General features: G+C 38.8%; 1 protein-coding gene across 10 annotated transcripts in view; it reads left to right on the top strand.

Annotated features, from left to right (window-relative positions):
- The window catches only part of LOC117948720 (voltage-dependent calcium channel subunit alpha-2/delta-1), a 60448-nt gene extending 43108 nt beyond the window's left edge, over positions 1-17340 (top strand). For 3 of the 10 annotated variants that reach the window (XM_034878499.1, XM_034878497.1, XM_034878494.1), the window contains 18 exons: positions 1173-1181; positions 1529-1589; positions 1684-1775; positions 3642-3723; positions 4274-4336; positions 4939-5042; positions 6171-6260; positions 6362-6429; positions 6539-6577; positions 7167-7238; positions 8583-8735; positions 8938-8990; positions 9381-9436; positions 10180-10309; positions 11063-11175; positions 13159-13241; positions 13571-13650; positions 15401-17340. In XM_034878499.1, coding sequence (XP_034734390.1) covers positions 1173-1181; positions 1529-1589; positions 1684-1775; positions 3642-3723; positions 4274-4336; positions 4939-5042; positions 6171-6260; positions 6362-6429; positions 6539-6577; positions 7167-7238; positions 8583-8735; positions 8938-8990; positions 9381-9436; positions 10180-10309; positions 11063-11175; positions 13159-13241; positions 13571-13650; positions 15401-15437 — 1385 coding nt within the window. In that variant the 3' untranslated portion in view covers positions 15438-17340. The remainder of the gene's footprint in view (positions 1-1172; positions 1182-1528; positions 1590-1683; positions 1776-3641; positions 3724-4273; positions 4337-4938; positions 5043-6170; positions 6261-6361; positions 6430-6538; positions 6578-7166; positions 7239-8582; positions 8736-8937; positions 8991-9380; positions 9437-10179; positions 10310-11062; positions 11176-13158; positions 13242-13570; positions 13651-15400) is intronic. The other 7 variants (XM_034878502.1, XM_034878496.1, XM_034878500.1 and 4 more) reach the window with 3 other exon arrangements.
- The last annotated feature ends 4443 nt before the right edge of the window (positions 17341-21783 follow it).

Here is a 21783-nt window from a genome sequence, read left to right as displayed (position 1 = left end):
AAGGGATATAGTATTAAGAAAAAAACAACGGAATCAGCACATAAACTTCTGGCTTCAGTGGAATTTTCATAACTTTGATGTGACACCACAAAGCATAAACGGCTAATGGTGCAATTATTTTCCAACAGATGAGATTTTGACTGAGTGTATCGGCCTCTGTATCACTCCCTCTCTGCCATAACAAGTCTGTCACTATGCCATAAAGACAGAACTTTAACAGGCCTGTTAAAGAACGTAACACACCATGCCTTGCTGCCACAGACTACTCCGATAGGGAGTTTGGGACTCTAAAGTTCTCGGTACAGTCATATAGAGTTTCACACTGGAGCCAGACCACCAATACCTCAATCCGTGATACCACGTCCCAGCAGTAGGTGCTCCTGCAGCCACTTGTCATCTTAATACATAATGGAGAGTCAATAGTCAAGGGTGTGATGGATACATTTCTTTTTCATCCATATAGCAGAAATGCTGCATGCAATGAATACATGAAATAATACTAAGATTGAAGAGATGCTGACAGAGAAGTAAAAAGCAAGAAAGAAGAGAAAGAATGTATGGTGTGGAAAGCAATTGGACATAGAGACACCCTGCCCAGTCTATAGAGACAGAGGGACAATGAATCTGCCTGTTATGTTTTATGTGAAGGACATTGTTTCATCTTGCACCAGATTTCCATGACCCCAAGGAAACCCAGCGCTCAGTAATTTTTTTCGCAGACTGCACCACACGACTTCATATATTTTAAAAGCAATGTCCAAAATGTCTATATTTTAATAGACTAGTGAATGATGGCCGTCCATGCTTGTCATGTCATTTATGAGATAAGAATTACCAGACACTATTTTAAATTAAATCCAGAGGAGTGAAAGGATATTTCTGTAACATATTGCAAATTTACATGTTGTACCCTTAGAATATCCATGATGCAGTCCCACATTCAATCATTTCCTGCTCTACATTTCTAGAAAGTGCACTTAATCTATGTGAAGTTTGTCTATTATTCCTACTATTCTTTTACTTTAGCATATTGTTTTATTACTACTGTGGGGAATGTTTACAATTTTCAGCATATTTTCCAAGGTATGATGTCAGACGATGAATGCGTTTGTATAACTCTTTTTTCTTCCCTACTTTATGTTCTTATTTTTGTCTCTCTGGGGTCACTACAGGGCAGGAAGGCAAGTCTTTTTCCCTCAGTTATTCTCTCATGCCTCCCCACTGCACCTCCAAATACCCTCTCTACCTTAATCCATCACCTCATATCTGCCCAATATGTTATGTCTTTGCTTGTGTGTAAGCATATGTGTAGAGGGTCTTTTAGCTACAGTGTGTTCATTACTGTGTCCATTTCCTAACACGTGAAACCCACGTGTCAAGTGTTCCGGGATTCATCTCACAGCACAAATACCAGTGCTTTTAAATCATTTTATTATTAGAGATCACACTTTTTTTATGACCTAATCTGTTGTGTGGGATATACACAATCTTATCACCCTAAACTAAGTTTTTTTTTTTTTTTCTAAAGCCATGGAAACCATACAGCAGGAGAGTTTTGATGAGTTTGGTTACACCTACATCGCTCCAAGGTGAGAAATCCCGACTCTTGTTGTACAACCCGCTTTCACTGTACAGGAACAAACAAATGGCTAAGATTGAAACTGATCAATATTGTTCCTTCAGGGCATACTGCAAAGAGCTGAAGTTGTCACTCAACAACACCCAGTTTCTCCTCGACTTCAGCCAGTACATTGATAGGAACACTACAGATGCATGTGAGTCATGCAGTGTTTTTCACTTGACACATTTGCACCAGTTGTGATGTCATTCTGCTGCCCTGTTTATATTGTAATACCATTGACCCACACAATGTCCCCTTAATCCAAATACAGTGTGTCGCATCGCCATTTTCAATAATGAGAGATGACGTTTATGTGAATTTGCACATGCATGGTATGTGTTACAGTTAGTCACTGTAAGATTTTCCACTCTGATATCACGATGGTGAGAGCATTACTTTGGTCATTAGATAAGCGCGGTCTAAGCAGAGTGACATCAGCTCAATCGACTGAGTTTCCTAGAAGCCTGATGTTGTCATGCCACTCAGTGAATCATGATGTTTGATTTGTCATCATTTAATAGATCTACCTCGCTTAGCACCATCATCCAGCTAAGAGATCTAGGTATCCTTGATCCATTTTAAGCAAAGTTCAAGGTTCTTGAGCCTTAAGTCTATATATAAAGATGGAAGAAAGAAAGTTGTTGACACGATTTAAAAAAAACACTCGAGGGAAGCTGTGTTGAAACAATTCTTTCAAAAGTATTTTTCTCTTCAATGGGGTTCTTATTACCATGGCATCCTCTCTCTACTAAAGCTGCAACAGCAAATCCTTTACAAAATACTTCCGGCCATCTGACTGTCTAATTCAAGCAGGAGAGACTTTGTTGCAGATATGCAAAGATTTATTGTTCATAAGCATAATATGAACTGTACAGAGTGCTTGGCGATTAGACTCAATTGTTTCTATCTATATTTATATATATAGTATATATATATATATATATGTGTGTGTGTGTGTGTGTGTGTTGTGCTGTGATTGGATCATGAGTTTCGTGGCCAATTTTGGTTGGTTTATTAAAGAGAGAACACTTCTTAACAGCGGAATAGTTTTAGGAAGAGATAGTGGTGATTGAAGATATTTAGAAGTCTTCCTGAAAGAATTTGTGCTGAGCTCCATTAGTCACTCAGAGTCTAGAAGACCTGCCGTAGCATGTCTACCTGATGATTTCCTAACAAGTGACATAAATTCAATGATGTATCGTATCCCTCATTTATCCAGGGAGAGGTTTTGGCTGAACACACCCACTATTTTTCAGCAAGACTTTCGCCTTGAGACACTACATCACTTGTCTCTTCAATATTGTTACTTCCAGACAGTGAAACAGATCTTCTGAAAAAAATTCTGGCCTGATGAAATGGTGTATTTATGACACGCCAATTCGTACGCCATTACTGGCATGTTATCGAGACACATACTTGCTTTTTAGCATATCCATTGACTTATATTACCTTGAATTTAGTGTAAATTCACGCCGTACTAAAGAGTATGAAGGGCAAAAATCCATGTTGGGAGATTGGTTTGGGTGGTGGATGGGCAAAACACAGGTCTTTTACCCAGGAGTCTGGGGATCATGTCCCAGGTGTCACATTTCCTTTGTATCAAGTTTGCTCTATCGTCACTTTTTTTCTTTTTCTAAAGCCAGCCCCGTTCTTTTTGTAAACCGAAACCGCTTGTCAAGTTTCCTGAACTCAACCGTCGCTTTCTTCTTTTCATAAACCCAACCCGCATGTCACATTTCCTAAACTCAACTGTTGCTTTCTTCTCATGATAGCACGCCAAGTGGCGTATATGTTTAGGTCCACTTTAGACATAAATTCGCATAGCTCAAAATGCATACAGATAACAATCCACTTGGCTTAAGAACGTTGGCGTGTATGTTTACGCAAAGTCATGATGTCATGTTGCAGGCTAAGAATATTGCTCAGTGGCAGATCAGTAGTGACTATTGTGCAAGCCAACTGGTTCTATGGTCTTGTAGTGTCCGCAATATGTAAAATGCATCTTGTCTTTAATCCACAGGTAATGTATCCCTGGTGAATCGACTAATCCTGGATGCAGGTCTGACAGCTGAACTGGTTAAACTTTGGAATGAGCAGACAGTGTGAGAACCAAAACTTGTTGCTCTTTTTACCCTGCAGTATTTATCTGTGCATGTTAAAAATAAGTTATTCTTCCTATATGGAAACCTGTGTTTCATGTGCACACTATTGCTCTGTACTGCCATAGATGATGCTTATTTCATGCACAATTTACAGACTAACCAAGCCAGAATTGTATTTATCTCAACTCTACTCTTTGATCACTAGTGAAATATGATGAAAGCAAAGCAACCAATGCATATCACACCCAACCCTACTAAGCTCTGCCAAGACATGCTGTTTTTGGCGGAAAATAAAATGATTACATCAATGTGTTTTCTTTCATGGCATGCCCACTTGTCTGAAATAATCTGAACACACACTTACACACTGCAGGGTATCTGTTTAACATTAGGACATATAGAGGCAAGTTAATGTGGGCATAACACAATTTGTGTCATGTCTGCAGCTTGGTCTCACAGATCACAAATACTATACTACACTATACTATACTACATATTAATGTTTGTCAGTGCGATTGGCTCTGATGGCTGTTGTTTTCCATGTTCTCAGGGATGGGATAGTGGCCAGGTTTGTAGCCACAGATGGAGGAATCACAAGAGTCCATCCAAGAAGGTACTCTCTCCCTTCTCTCTACTCAGTTTCCCTTCTAGCTTCAGCGCTGGCATTGCAAAACAGCACCGCAAGCGTTGATCAAATGTCTGGTGGTGTAAATGTGTGAGATGAAAATGGAGAGAGACTGTAATGCTCTCAGTTTGAGTGTTTTTGGCTGCTTTACTCACCTGCGCCGCTGGGTTATTTTCCAGAACACAGAGGAATTAAACACTTTCAGCTGAACTCCCAGAGCTTGCCAAGCCAGTACAGGATATGGGTCAAATCCACACATCTAGCAGCCAAACACGGCTCATTTTCCTCAAATTCCTTGCTGCTTCTTTTGTATAAACTCAATTTGGGGGCTCCACTTGGTCAGAAAATAATATTCCAACTAAAGATGAATGCATATTCCTGCTGCTTATAAAACATGAAATACAATCAGGTATTGCTTTTCCTGGATCATGGCCTTAACATATAGCAAGTGCATTGGTTGGGACTCTTTCTCTAATGACTAAATGGCTATAGATTAAAATATAAATTGTCTAGATAGATCAAACACATTTGGTGTTATATGAATATAATGGTCCATTAATATTATTATGTGACTATATTAATGTTTTCAGTGCTGGGGAAGAGTGGACTGAGAATCCTGAGACATATGAGTCCAGCTTCTACAAAAGGACCCTGGACAATGAAATTTATATTTTCACAGCGCCATCTTTCAACCGTAAGTTTTCTCAAAGGTTCAAATATGTATGTGTGTGATTGTGCACATAAATACTGTATGACATTTTACAAACATAAATACAATATTTTCTGTCCATATCCATGAACACATATGTTGTTGATAGATAAACTGTATATATCTCAAACCCCACCCACATTATTTGGAAACCCTTATAAGCATGACCTAATATTGTAAACCGTTTTTCTGTTCCTTCAGTTGCTCTACTAACTTTCATACAAATATGAATCAATAAATACAATTCAGTCTAAAAGAACTGCATCTATAACCACTTTTAGAAATAAAAACCTGAAAAAATATATAATTTCAAATAAGAAATTACTGAACACCTGAGTGTTTATTCCTCTGCATTCATTTAATTTATTTAATTTACTGGTTGCCTTTACATAACACATGTAATAATGAAGCACATTGAAAGATGTCCAATATTTGATAGAAGAAAAGCAGGGGGCAACAGATGTTATATGGGCAAGCATATCTGAATTCAATAACATTCAGCCAAGTATTGAGCTGCCAGTGGCCAACCCAACGTATGAGCAGGAGAAGGAAATATATATTTTCACATCTCAGTCTTTCCACAGTAAGCTTTCTGAAAGGCTCAAATATGTATGTGTGTGAGTGTGCACTTTTGTATGTTTAAGAATCTTCAGTGTGGTGTGGCGCAGAGCCTATACTGCTCTCCGCCTTCATCCCAATCGTCTTAGATCACACTCTTAGGCCTCTGATATCACTCTCTTTATCCTTCTCCTTTTCCCGCAGTGTCTTTCAGCACTCATCCCCTCCCTCCCACCCTGTATATATCCTGTTATCTCCACTGATCTCTCTAACAGACATCAGGACAGGCAAACATCAGTGTAATGTAGCTGCTCGTTCAGCTACACTTGACTGGATTAACACATGTACAGGCCTCACAGTCTCCACTCCACTCACATAAATTATGAGCAGCTAAAAATGTATGGAATTTCCCACAATGGATAGCGATTATTTCCACTTTACTGTGATTGCCATCCTGAAATGTTCTCTGCCAAGATTTTTTGGACATGATTTAAGTTTAACTGTCATCATTCATTTTTTTCTCCCTTTTCTATGATTATCCCTTCTCAATTGCAGCAGAAAGCAGGGAGCCTGTTTCGGACTCAGGTATTCTAGTGAGCAAAGCAGTGCACATCACGATTGACGAAGTCACGCTCAAACCAGCTGGTCAGTCTTGCTAATCCAAGGATAAATTGCTTCTTGCGATGCAACACAAATCAAAACACTCAACAGTTGTACATCTGCCTGTTTTGTGGTTTGTTCTGTAGTAGTGGGAGTAAAACTGAATATCTCATTCTGGATGAACAGTTTCATTAATGCTACAATGAAACAGAATGTAAGTCATGCAAATAAGTTTCATTGTGATGTATAGACAATCTGTGACACGTCTATCTATTGGTGTACAATACTAATTTCTTGTGTGGCTCATTTTTTTTACCTTCTAGTGCAAGGATGAGATCTGTGGCTGTCTAAGGAATGACAAGGTACGGCAATGCAGTTTATCTAATCTTCTCTAAAATGTTGTCCCTTACCATGACTGTGCTGACGACCTTGATTGGACATCTGATGTTACCTTACAGGATACAACCATCATCATTAGGATTTGCCTGCAAAATGTTTACATATTTAAGCTTGAATAGTATCTCTATTAAAAATACTAAAACAATATCTAAAATCTTTGCCACTTTTTTTTACATTTTTAAAGCTTTAATGTGTAATTTCTTTTATATTAATAAACACCCGCTACATTCAAGCCATTGCCAAATGAGTTGATACAAAGATAAATTAGCCTCTCAGCTCCACACAACTCTTTCTGTATTTCTATGGCTATGATTAGAAAGTGGTGGCGTCTGGCAACTTTCCCATGCAGAAGCTCAAGTAAAGATAATTACCTCTTCTGAAGAGTCCATCATGTTTTTAATCCTCCTTGTTCTCCTAGCAACTGCATCATCACAGAAGACTTGTATCATGTGGATGCGGCAACAAGTTTTGTTGTCATTACTTAGAAGTCCTCAGGTGAGAGACAGAAACTACGCCCTAAGGTTTTAAACGGTTTATCTTTTTGCCCTACAGCATGTAGACTGTGTGATCCTGGATGATGGGGGATTTCTTCTCATGTCCAACCAGGATGAGTATATCTCCCAGGTGAATTTTTTTCATCAGCCTTAGCCAATGACCGATATGGGCTGCCGATTTTCTCGAGCCGATATTTGGAGCCAATACTGCTTTTGCTGCCTCAATTTACATCATAAAAATGACACGATGGTGATAACAAATGTTAAAAGTCTCAATTTAAACAAGGAACATTTATTGAACTTAAAAAAAACTATATTTAACAAATAGTTAAAACAGGTGAGGTAAAACAAGAAAAAAAGAGTAGCAACAAATTCTAAACTGCATCAACGTTTCTGTGTGTATCGGCATCGGCCGGTACGTTATGTGAATCAACCGATTACACTTAGAAACGCGAATATCTGCCCAATATAATGACCGGCTGATAAATTGGTTGACAACTACTGTGAGCTGTTGGAATGCTTCTGTAGGACAGTGGTACATCCATGTTTCCACAAAAGTAAAGCACTAGCCACTGGAGAAGGATCGAATGGAAGTTCCGATGGGTTTTAGTAAATCATGGAAGCTAGAGTTAAGTGAGTCCCCTGCGGATGCCAGAAGTCAGCTCCGCTGTGTCAACTCCACTCCTTTCAGGTTGCTATAGCTCCCTTTGTGTTAGTAGTAGGACATGCAGTGGTTTTGGAAACATTACATGTCAGTGAAGACAGGACATCTGCTGTCTTTGATCCATTCGACCATCACAACCATCTGGCATACAGATCATGGTCTTCAGCATCAGGATAAGCACCCTCCTATCCCTTTTTCACATCTTGTGTTACATTTGGTGTCCATTGGGATCATGCTGACTTTTTTGAAGGAGTCTTTGTGCTGTTGTAGAATAACAGTTACATGGACTTACCATAGTTCTGGAGCCCTTTTATCAAGGATATACCATGCTTGTTCATCCCAGTGAAGTATGCTACTATAAAAAAGACCAAAAGACCAATCACCTGATTGGTCATCCAGCAGGTGTTCATTAAACACCTTTAAACTGGTCTTTTGGTTCAGTGAGCGAAGTCTAAACAGTGTTGCTCAAAACCTGCCGTGTCACTGACAGCAACATAACATTAACACAAAGTGTGACAGTGATACTGGAGCACACTGACACTCACCACCTATGCAGACAGCTTTATCAGAGGTTGAAAGAGTATGGCAGTACTGTAGAAGCAAAGTGGAAGATTGACAGGTTGACTGTTGTCTGTTTTCAAATTGCAGTGCACTGATGCAAAGCGGTGAATGGCTAAGACTACAAATCCCCTTCAGAGGACATAGTACACTGCTGTATTTTTTGTCCAAGCAGTCTTACACACCTTTTGTTTAATGTGGTGTGTGTGTGTGTGTGTGTGTGTGTGTGTGTGTGTGTGTAAACTCATCTAGATAGGTCAGTTCTTTGGCGAGGTGGACCCTGTGCTGATGATCAGCCTGGTCAACACTTACCTGTACGCCTTCAACAAGACCTATGACTACCAGTCTGTCTGCGACCCAGAGAAAGACAGCAAGGCAGCAGCAGGACCCCGCTCCGTCTATGTGGTTAGATACTCACTTACACAAGCTGCCAGACAGCAGTCACTCTCTTTGATATAACTATCATATACATCTTTAGGCAGTTACAGTAACTTTGTCTTTATTCTACAAGCTGGGGAGGACAAAACTGTTGACTTGAGTTTCAAATTTTATGATTGCTATAAATCACTATTTACTCTTCATGAATTGTTAACCTGTCTTTCTCTAGCCTACCATTGCAGACCTTCTCAGTATTGGCTGGTGGGCTTCCAGTGCTGCCTGGTGAGTGTATAGGTTGTGTGTTTGTATTGTGTGTCTTGCACTTTTTGTGTTTGTTTGCATGTGCGTATTAGAGTGGGAGTACATTTTTACTTTAGGGTAGAAGTCTGTATGGGAGTGGGCTTGCGTGTTGTTGGGGGATTCAGCTGGCTGGGTCAGTGTAGGACAAGGGCAGTTACACAACATTATACTGCATCAATATCTGTATGACTGTCCAACTGCAATACAACCAGCTTTTTAAAGTAGAATGACTAATACTTTCCTTGAAATTCTCATCACCAGTGACTAGCCTTGAACAGATGTGTGGCTGTTATTAAACATTGTTTTTAAAGATGGCCTATTGACTCATTCCTGTGAATGATTTTTGTTTTGTTTCCCATTCTCTGTGTCTAGGTCAATACTCCAGCAGCTCTTCTTTGGTCTCATGTTCCCCAACCTTCTAGAGGCAGGTGAGCAACAAAAGCTGTGATTGTGTAAAATGTGATTGTGTAAAAATGTTGCGGTGTGGGCGCCCAGATAGCTCAGTTTGTAGAGGGGGTGCCCATGTATAGAGGTTTACTCCTCGACGCAGCGGGCCTAGGTTCAACTCCGACCTGTAGCCCTTTGCTGCATGTCGTCCCCCCCCCCCCCTCTCTCCCCTTTCATGTCTTCAGCTGTCCTGTCAAAAATAAAGGCTAAAAATGTCCATACAAATAATAATTAAGTTACAGTGTGTCGCAGTGCCAGATAATATTTCGACGACGATAAAAAAAAAAAATAGAATAAACAAACACAAAAATAACATGATATATTGTGCAGCCCTAAATTCTGCTATAATTTATTTTGGTCTGAATGTGTTTCATGTTGACTGTATGTTAGTACCCTATCTGTATTTATCCTTTATTTATATGTTGTTGTTTTTTTATACTTGTAACCTTTATGTATATATTTTGTTAGTCTTAGCACTAGGAAAGTGTTTCTTTAAAACATGTCTCAGTAATCCTATAATGGATGGGCCAGTAAGCAGCTAGCCACGGAAATAAACAATTCATTCATTCATTCATTCGTTCATTCATTCATTGTAACCATCAGTCTTATTTAGATGAGAAAACAGTATTGGGCAACCCATTCCTAGTAACGATATTAATTCCACTGCTTTCTCACTAATCCTTCCCAGTGTGTTTTTTTTATTAAACCTGTCTCTTTTTTCCAGCGGAGTCAGCAGATGATGACATACCAGATGCCATGTTTAAGGAAAGCTGCATCACAGAGCAGACTCAGTACTTCTTTGACAATGATGAAAGATCCTACTCAGGTGTCCTGGACTGTGGAAACTGTTCCAGGTATGGGTATGGGGGTTTCTTTAAATGTGTACAAATCTGCATGCACTTCCATTTCCATTGCTCTGTCCGCTCACACTGCAAAAGGTTTGCTTTATTTAGGATTTTCCATCTCTTACTCTCTTCCTGGACATCCTTCTGTTTAATGGTCTGCAGGGATGTTTCCAGAATAGATTTGTTTCCTGGCTTCTTTCTGTTTTTCAGTCTGGTTTCAGGCAGCTGTTTTCTTATGAGTTCTGATTAGACGCAGATTACCTTGATCTGTCAGTGACCAGAATTGCAGGGGGAAGCACAAAAGCTCTTTTATCAATTTTTTTTCCTTTGCTTTCTGGCTATACTTCAAACTCACTATTACACACATCCACAGACCACTGCATATCCACTTTGCTTTAACCTGCGTTTTTGTCAGTGGGGGTTAAATATGGCTGTAATTAGTGGATGTTACAAGTCCCACGTGTCTGGTGCTTTACCCTCCAATGTTAACAACTGTAGACACAGAAACTTTCATGACCACCATAAAAAGCCAATCCCAAGAGGATAGAAGAGGTATGAATGTGTATATATGTGCACAACTGCACATATACTTGTGTTTATGCAGTATATACTGTATACTATGCCAATGTAATATATTGTTCATAATTTGAAAGTGCATGTGAATTGGAGATGCATGATATCTTTGCACCACAGGTATATTAGTGTATGAGTAATATATACACTGCATACCAGTTTGTTCCTATGTCCATGTGTGCTTTCTAGGCTGTATCGTGCAGAGAAGCTGCCAAACACCAACCTAGTGTTCCTGATCACTGATGCCAAGGCAACGTGTTTATCGTGTGACCCAAGGCCGCTTCGACAGGCTGAACAACCCTGTATCCTTTCATTCAACTCGTAAAAATCGAACATAGAGTTCCACTTCCTTTTTACTCTCCAGCCCTCCATCCATCATGCTTATGACAGGGCGGCTTTAAAATCTCAATACAAGGACACACACCTAAGGAGTTTGCAGTAGGTCCCTCCTGAATGTCCATGGGTGAACAGTAAACCAGATGCACGACATATGAAAGCCTGTCTCACATTACCCCCAGATTAGATGTCGTAGTTTTATTTCATCTGGGCTGCGTGCTGCCATCAGGATGATTTAAGGTTAAAAGCAGAAGTGTGTCTTTACACATGTACCGTATGCTGTACATACTAAGGATCTGTTTGACAGATGTGTAGCTTCTAACAACACAGATGTCATCATCAGAGGTCACTACCATAGTTTCACAACAAGGGCTTCCAGTTGCTAATAAGGACACCACTCAACCCACACAAACACTAACATGTATATGCGCATGACACATGCTGCTGTAGCACACTTGATTTATACACATACTGAACATGCGGCATGCATGGCTTAATGATAAAGATCAAGGACCAGCCAATTCATGCAACAGAGTAACTCATTTTATTGGTTTCCAGCGCAAGTCCATGACACATATTGCTTAGCTGAGGTACAGACAAAAGGAACATTATCGGATAAAGAAATGTGGCAACACATCCCTGGTGTTAAGAGGGCTGCTGCTGAGTCAGCAGTAGCTACGATGCACAAACTGTTGAGGGCGAAGTAAAGAAAAAGAGAAGGTACTTTTTGAACAAGTGGCGCATTGACAAAAAGTACAGCGAAAGACCGTGCACAACATATCGGCCCGTCTTGCCAACCTGTGTACATTTTATCATCATTGTAAGCTGTAACATATTTCACTGTAAAGTCGCTGAGATTGGATGCTGTATCAATCCTGTCGGCTCTATGCACCAGTCGGGGCTGTGGGCCAATGCCGCCGCGACTGATGCACACACACACATACAAACAAACACAGTGGATGCAGGAAAAACCGGAGATGAGACATACAGGATGACCAGCTATGCTTGTTATTGTAAGTGCAATGATAAGTTTCATAAGTAATGTTACTTTATCAAACCACATGAACGTGTGTCCCAGGCCAGGTTAGGAAATTAACTAACAATGTAAAGAGCAACAAGCCGCTGGCAAATATGTTGGATTTATTCATTTTATTCAATAAATTATTATTTTGTGTCTTACATCCACCAGCCATTTTCATATTATACCAACATTTGCAGCATCCTGAGCTTTTTTGAGGTTACTAAGAACACTCAGCCTAGAGTAGTTTTATTCTCCCCAAAACAAGTTTCATTTTCATTTTTGAAGAACTATACAAAACAACTTTTTTTGCAACTTTCACTGTCTCTCAAAACTTCATTACAACAAACATAGACATTTTTTTACAAAAGCTCCCGCAACATCAGACATTTTGGGCTGCAATATTTTTTTGTTTTGTAGGCCTTCAATTGCTGTAGAATAGGACTAAACTGACCAGACAAAATTTTACCACGGTTTCACACGGTATTTGCTCATATTAATAAAATATGTATTAACAATTTTTTTTAAATGACGTATTGAAGCAATTCAAAATATGCTAGTGCACTTTTTGCAAATTTGAATTACTGAAAAATCGGCTCCTTCAAAATAAAAGTGGCTGGTATAATTGGGCCATGATGAAGATGAATTTAAATGTCTTCTTAAGAATACAGCATTGCAATGCTGCAATTGCTTGACCACAGGTATCATTGATAAGTATTTCTAGGACTGCCTTTCTTTCTTTATTTTGGTCTCTTAGATGTCAATGGAAGATAAGAAATCAGGGCATCTCCAGGCAAGGCTGATAAATTAGAACTACATTAGGCTTTTTGGCAGGCAAATTAAGCCAGCACATCATTTAATAGTTGCTGTTTAAAGTATTAAATGTGCATTGCTGATGGTAAATTGCTTTTTCCTGAGAGTGTCTGTGCAGCTGAAGGTCCGGATCCATGCAAACTGGCTCAGAATCCCAGATACCGCAAAGGGCCGGACGTGTGTTTCGACAACAATGAAAACGTAAGAGACAACCACACATGCCTCCATGCAGAGAACATTGCAGGAAACAGCTCTATTAGTGAGGCTTCACAGCTGGCCTCTGTCAATTCTGTCTGGTTTTCATTAGCATTCTGCAGAGATTCAAAGCACTGCTTGATCTTTAACTACTTTATTTATTCATTCATTCACTTTGTTTGTTTTTTATTCACTATTTTTTCTTTCACGAATTTTGCATGCAATTGTCACTCAATTGTTTTTATTTATTTTGCTTTATATGCTCTTTTCACTCATCAACTGTCTTTTTTTTTTCATTATTCTGCATCCCAATGGCTGCTGCTTTTGTCTGGTAGGATGAGCCCTTGTGTCCAACCAGCAGAGGTTCTACATTGAGCCCCACACCTCTCTTATTATTTCTGGCGCTGAGGTCAGGGTCAGTGTCCTCACACAGGTCCATGCAGACTTATTAACACAAGGATTTTATTTCAGCCACTTGAAATGTACTTGGCAAGTGTACAACAGCGACTACAATGGTTTGTTTACTGGAATGTACATTTTTAATATTTCTTAATATTTCTTTTAAATTTGCTGGGTCATCATGAACTCATTTTATGAACATTCAAGCACCAACATCAACAGACTCTTACCAACCTAAACAATTATGTTATGTTTGTTTATTCAGGTTGATTCACCTGAATTACTCTTTTAAACACATTGATTTTTGTACATTTACACATTATTTCTATGTTTATATATTTTATGTAGCATTTATTTCATACACGTTAAAATAATTTGAGATAGAAATGACCCACTATAATTAAATAAACCACCCACTGTAATAACAAGCAGTTGTTATTAATTACTTTGTTGCATGCTTATATCCCTAACGGAATGCTACATTTTACTTTGGCATCTTGTTTTTTATCCAAACAGATGGAGAGCAGATTGAATCTTGGCACTTACATTAAAAGTGTTAAATCAATTTGATATAGCATCACACCACCACCAATCAATACTAGCAACACAAAACTATGTATAAATATACCTGCAACCATAATCATTTTATTTAGCATTGTAGTGATTACTAACAAAAACAGAGTGTACATTGTAGGATCAATAAACAGTACAAAGTAAAATTAAAATGCTTTCTCAACCAAATATGTAAGTACATTTTGATGTATTTTCCTCAAACTGAGAAGTTTTCAGGTTTTAGGGATTGTAATGCAATGCATTAAGACCTGATACAGTTTCAGATGTGCTTACATGTCAGTAGAATCCCTTGCTGAGATTGGATGGAAGTTAATGCATTGTAGCATTTGAGGTAAATCATTAAAACAAAGGAGGAAGGTGGATAACGTCTGTGTGAGTGCATCACCACCCAATTTTTGAACAAGACGTCTAAATATTTTGAAAAATTATTTACCATATCTTTGAGAACCCAGCTTTTCTTTGTGTTCTAAATGCGTAGCCATGCGTACCATTTGTTCATGTGCATGCAAGTTTATATTGTGAGAGGCTGTGCTTGGAAGCAAATGCAAGAGGAGGAATGGCTGAGGAAGTAGATGAACAGAGTAAAAGTAGGCCGCGTCCCTTTTCTTCTTTCCATCTGTCCCTTTACTTTTTGCTCAAGTCCTCATAGGAAGACAGTCTGAGTCCAGTCCATTTGTAACTGGAGTAAACAGAGGAAGCTCCACGTGGCTTTCCTGCCCTTTGAATATAGAAGGCTCCCTCCTCTTTCCCCTAGGCTTTTGGCATGCACGGATATCCTGAATACTCCCATCAAATATGAAAAAAGCCACACACCGTCACAGGCAGGGACATGCCCCTACACACACATACACGGAAAGCAGAATGAGGTCCTGAATACTTCTATAACTGCAGCAGAGCTTTCAAATTTAAATAAATTTTATAAAGTTAGATTAATATCAATCTTATCATCTAACTCTCAAGAAAGTGAATAGGCATGTCTCCAAAAAATTTAGAATTGTGCCTTAAAAATGACAGGTAGGCTTAGGTAAATGTTATAACACAACAACATATAATATGATAGAATACCACAGGATAAGATACAATACAATCAAGAACATTATTGTTAGTAGCACAAGTAGCGATAATGGTGGTAGTCGTAGTAGAGCTACTGGATATAGTTTATCCGATTGATTGACAACTGATTTGTCCAACAGGAGGATGATTCTGACTGTGGAGGTGGGACCTGCCTAAGCCTGTGTCTTTGGCCAATGGTTGGGCTCCAACTACTGCTGCTGTGGCTCGTAACATCTTTCCAACACTCATGACCCTAAACATAGACACGCAGACACACACACATACACACCATTACACACCGATCATCATTTCATCAAACATGAGGCCACAATACATTCCAGTTATGCCATCCAGGATGTATGCAAAGTATTTTCAACAATTTTGTTTTCTGACGAAAAAGTATGAGTATTTCCATTTTCCAATGCCAAAGGTTGCTTGTTAATTTCCTACTTATCATCTTCAAAAATAGAGACAATTTTACTGTGCTACACTGCACTGAGTTCTATGATTTCCTCCTTTATACTCTCTTATGGTGCAAGAGTAAGAGCTAACCAAACCCTTTAATTCTGCCTCTTTTGTTTCTCTGATTTATTAAGCGGAGGTTGAAGAGTCCCACTATGCCAACTAAATATCCATTTAATTTAAATGTTTTTTAAATGTACTGTACCTGTCTATTTAAATCTTTTGTACTCAAAATTAACTAGCATTACATGACAAGTTAGGTGTTGTATTGTAGCAGCATGTGCTCAGTACAGAGCTAAAGACAACACTATTACTCTGACACCAAAGCTCACAAAGTACCAAGGACCACAGATATAACCGTACCAAGGACCACAGATATAAACCTACTACGGAGAATCTTCAGGCTAGTTTATTTTAAGGGATTTCTCAGATGTGGGTGTACTCCAGTATTAAAGTTACAACATTATCCAGATAGCTAGACGGATAGCTTAGATATCTCGCTGAGAAAAAAGTGAGATCATGTGAATCAAAATCTATTAGGATATTACAATTTCAAATATGTTTGTACTTGGTCTAACAACTTTGGTTCTCTTCAATTCCATGCATCAAATTCCCAGTGCCTACATAGTAGCTCAAACTGTCTGTAATCTGAATGACCAATGAATCAGAGTTGTATTCTTATCATGTACTGTACGCGTGTATGCTAATGCTTGCTGCAGTATAGCAGAGCGGGTAGTAGTAATATGTTTTGAATTGGGCCAAAACTGCTGCCGTTATTCTAATTTATTTGGTCCGGAAATCAGTAGAAATAACCAGTGAATTTTGATTGTATTAGAGGAATATCATGTTCCTCAAGTTCAAAACAAACCTAAACCAGACCTGAGCTTTGTGTTCCAACACCTTTCTCTTTTAGTCCTGTATCTGTTCCCTTTGTGGATCATCAGACTCAGGAGCCAAGATGACTTGTGAATGAGATCAGCATATCAAAATGACTGTTTCTTTGTGTTATCTTCTTGCTGTTCTCTTTTTGCTTGTTTCCTCTTTGTTTTAGTGCTGTGAAGCAGGCACTGAGGGCTCAGTGTCGAAATGCTGCAATGTCATGGGATGAGCTTGTTCTGTGTTTGAACGCTGTCTATACCTTTGGTCAGCATTAGGGCCTGTTGGAGAGAACTTTGAGAATATACTACTAGCAGTGGTAATTTTGCATTGCCTTACATTACCATAAGTCATAAAAATCAGTAATCATAAGTTTTTAATTTTTCCTCTTTTTAGCTATTTTAAGTTAAGTTCTCTCCATCTCGCCTTCATGGTGACCTTGTTGAGGTTATGCCTGTCTATCAAAGTTGCGTGTTGACTTGTGTTTTACCAAGGGGGTCCCTGGTCTATGTGCAGGCATGTGTGTGCCCCTCTGATATCTGATTGTGCTTTAATACTGTACATGAATTACTCTTTTGTGGAACTTGACTAGCCTGAATACATTTTGTATACATTTGTACACTAATAATATTTACTGTATAAAAGAGAAAATGAAAGAAAAGAAAAATGTTTCTAATATGGTGTTGATTATTGTGCAAATATAATATATTCACAATAAAAGTGTTGTATTGTTATGAGCTGAGATGCTTCTTTTTATTATCCGTACGGCCAGTTGCTTCGGCTCCACTTGGAGATGACCAACATTTATTCAGTTATTTAACTTCAACCTATACATTCTTTTCACTCAAATGTTGCATTTCCCCAAACTTACTACAACTGTGTTAACCTAAATTATGTCATTTAAGTAATCCATCTTCTTTACACAAGTATTAAGACTTTATTAACTCAGTTCATTTCCACTTCCACCAACTTATAGCTGGTGAAAACTTTACACTCTATTGTGGCAACTCAATTCATTTGAGGAAAGCGATTGCCTTAAACCTTTTAAGTTGCATTGACACACTAGAAACACACATGACTGTCAGAAGTCAAACTATTAATTTAGTTGAATGCTGATTATTCATGACTAAATATATAACTTATGCAAAAAGACAAGGCATGCATGTTAGGATCTGCTGTTCTGTACACAGTTACCATAAAAGTAATACATTGATGCTTCAAAAATAGTTTACCCGGTAAACTATTTTTAAAGCATCAATTGCTAAAACGCCATCAAAATGTCTTCCTTCTTCTCACCAAAACGTAATGTCTTCCTCATTTTATAGAGCTTCAGTAGCTGAGGGGTGTATTTGTCAATCGCAGCATAGAAGGAAAATGATAGATTTTGATAAGTGATCCTGTGGAATTCACTGTAGAGCTGCATGAACAAACAAAAGCACAAAATATGAATATTACCTTGTTACCTTGCGTCATTCATTATCACAACTTTAAGCTATGTAAGATTGTAAGTAGCCTACAATGTTTAGACAAATAGACTAACCATATTAATTTGATAGAGTGAAAAATGAGCTCACGGTGAGTAATAAGTCTCAGGAGCTAAAGAAAACGCTCAGAAATGGCTTGGGTTTCAGAGGCTTAACATAACTTTATCCTCCCCAGAATTTGGAGTGACTCATACACACATTTAACTTCACTCAAAAATAATTGTTGAACTAATAACTGAGTTGGTTTAAGTGCACTACACTTTGTGGGTCATTTTAAGTATGGTAATGTGATTTAAAATGTGTTCTATTAACTTAGGCTATTCTCTTTAAGTTGACTTCATATCATCATTACAGAAATGTAAGAACTGCTGCCATGTGTGGCTTAGGATTTTTCTATTTAAATTTACTTTTATAAATCACATATCATCATCCCAATAATTCCTTATGATCCCCCTAAGCGTAACTATTTGATGTTAGTCATATACAAACTATTTTCATAAGAGTGTGTTAAGTACATTTGCAAGTAAAACTGATTATCATTTTAGGTTTTTAGTTTCTATGTTATGTTCTAGACATGTGAGAATGTGTTTCTGTTGCTTACCCAGTTAGTAAATTCCATAGTGTTTTGGTTTTGGAGTGTTGGTATGACTATCACTTAGGAGTCTTAGAAACTTCCTGATGTCTTTAGACCAGAAAATAAGTTGATAATAAAATTGGCAGATTTATTGGTTTTACCAGTTAGTTGCAGACCTAAACTCCCTATATGGGCAAGTTTGATGCACTCTGCTCAGTGAACAGTACATCTCAACATCTCTTTGATAATGCCGTGCTAAATAGAGTGGACATGACCGATTTGTATCCCTTTCCACTCGGCACTTGACGGAGAAGCACGCAAGAACCCCCTGCACTGCCTGCCCCAGAGTGCTTTCTGTGTTTCTTGCTGCTGACATAATTTATTTGCCATGGGTGATGAGATAGAGCAACGCTTTTGTCTTCCAAGCAATATGTTGTTCAGTTATTTTATTCACATTGATGGTTTGCATTCTGTTTGTCCTGCTGTTTGAATTTTAACTTTAAGTTAACATTAAAGCTAATGCAACACTACCTTACTGGGCTGTGCACACATTAGCATTCAGAAAAACATTGTTAACGTTAACTCTTAACTTACTAAAAATGTGCTTTCAAACTTGTTTGTCAAGTACTGTAAACCTGGCTGCTAAACAAACTGTGCACTCAAAATCCTGGCGCGCCAACGAGATCCAAGTAATTATGACATCACATTGGGGTGCGCCAGCTGGGCCGCAGCAACTGTAAAAAGGTCTTAACTTTATACTCGTGCGTGGTGGTGGTGGCAACACTACTTACACTCTTCTCCTGAAGAGATGGCGCTAATGCTATGTTTCGATGACCTACTTTGTCGGATCAATCCTTTCATAATCTGTTAAAATACTCATCTCAACCCAAGTTTACAGGAGAGAGTTGCAATCACTCAAAGAGTCCTGGTATCCGGTTACCCTCAAACTCGTCCATGACTCCTGTTTCCGCTGGGTGGGATGAGGGTCACAAATGATCAATTCTTTATGTTGATTATTTTGGAAATGCAAACTATCTAGGAACATCAAAAAATGCACAAAGTATGTGCAGTTTATTGGAAACTAGCCAAGCTGCCAGTAAAGTATCGGTCAGCCCTCCACTCTTCTCAACCTGCCTTTTTGTACAATTCAAACGATGTACGGCACTTTGGACATGAAAAGGTTTTTGCTCATCTCTTGAGTGACCAAACAACTCTTGAAGAAATGGGTGTCTCCATTCTGACATTTGGTCACTGTCTCAAAGGCACAGTCTATTCTGATGCAGCTGATAACCTTGCTGCCCACAGGCTAGTTGGTCTCAGTGAAAGTTTCAAGGCAACATATTTCTACAGATTTTGTCCCCCCTACCTAAAGAGAAATTAAACATTGAATGCAATAACTTTTACTCTTGAGATGAGAACCAAAAATCTGCATGATGACCTTGTTAGGGAACTGCAGAACAATAATGAAGATGATTACGGTATAAAGCAAAGTTGTGTTCTCTCTGACCATCTCTCTTATTTCCATCCTATCACAGGATTTCCACCTGACATCCTGCATGACCTGTTTGAAGGTGTGGTTCCTGTCGAGTTGTACATTCTTTGAAAGGTTTCATTGCAAGGAAATATTTTAATTTGGAAGGGCTAAAAGGGCCATACTGTCTTTTCCCTTTCAACATTCTAATATTGTCAACCGCCCTCATCCGATTCATCAAGTTTTGGAGGTCAAGGAACAATTGGCAGGAATGGGAACCAAGTTCTGCTTAGACTGCTACCTGTTCCCATTGGCTCCAGACTACCTGAAGGGGACACATTCTGGGAGGTGCTGATGGACTTAAAAGACATAGTTGAGCTTACTATGTGCCATGCTTTCTCAGGTTATACCATTCAGTACATGGCCTGTAAGATTGCAGTTCACAGGCAGCTGCTTCAGGAAGTCTTTGCTAACTTACAATTATGACCAAAAACGCATTATTAAATTGAGCATTATCTTCATCGCATTAAGTGCTTTGGTCCTCTGGGGCAGCTGTGGACCATGAGATTTGAGGGGAAGCACTGTCTTAAAGACAGTTGCTTGTGGCAGTCATAACTACGAAAATGTGTTGAAAAGTTTGGCAAAGAGACACCAAAAGATGATGGTATTCTATTTGTCATCATTATAACATAACATTGAAATGATACCAAAAATTGTTCTAAAATGTTTAACTTTTACCAGTTATGGCATGTCGGGAGAATCTGATGTTTACATTGCTATCAATCTAACACTCTATGGTGTATTAAACATAAGCTAGATGATATGTGGGTGGTCTAGGAGGCTAGTGAAAAACATAGCAGCAGCACCTGAGTGATTCCTGGTTTTGGTGTATTGTTACAGCCCTAATAAAGACACATTTGGCAAGAAAAGGAACATGCAAATACTACATTCACACATTCATTTACAGTAAAAATGCACCCCCCCGGGGAATATCTACCCTGTAATTGCTCTTTTTTAGTAATCCATTGGTGTCATTTCCTGTTTGCTGAGTTCTTCCTCTTTCAGCCGGGAGTACACAAACACACACGCACGCACGCACGCACGCACGCACGCACGCACGCACGCACGCACGCACACACACACACACACACACACACACACACACACAGACAGACAGACACAAGTTTGTCCCAGTGAGCTCTGACTAATCTTATCCATGTTTCTTATTTAGTGAAGTTTCTGGCAACATTATTGACAAAGACAACTCAGCCATCTCCTGTACAGAGCAGCAGTAGAAAACCATATGCTAACACCAAAGATACAGTTGCAGATACAAGTGCTTAACTTGATGGTATTTGTTGAAGTGGATAGTATAAAGGTGTTTGTTTTTCTTTGAAATGTGCAGACTGGGAGGTCTTCGTATGTGTGCCACATAGCAATATTTAGAAGGAGGAGGTTGTAACAGGATACTCTTGTAAATGGGGACGAGGTCATACCCTTTAACATGCCTGGCTTAAGAAGTTACAGACGCAGGAAAAGCTTGTTCTACATCTCTTTTCAATTTGGAATTTGGAATAGTCCAAATGTCAAAAAACTAAAATTAGAGAACGATTGGATTTGTTTTTTTATTGTTGTAGCTTATGGCATGGATCACTT

This window comes from Etheostoma cragini, chromosome 8 (genome assembly GCF_013103735.1).
Source record: "Etheostoma cragini isolate CJK2018 chromosome 8, CSU_Ecrag_1.0, whole genome shotgun sequence".
NCBI classification, from domain to species: Eukaryota; Metazoa; Chordata; class Actinopteri; order Perciformes; family Percidae; genus Etheostoma; species Etheostoma cragini.
Note: the sequence above shows the minus strand (reverse complement) of the source record. Positions and strands in the feature narration are given on the sequence as shown.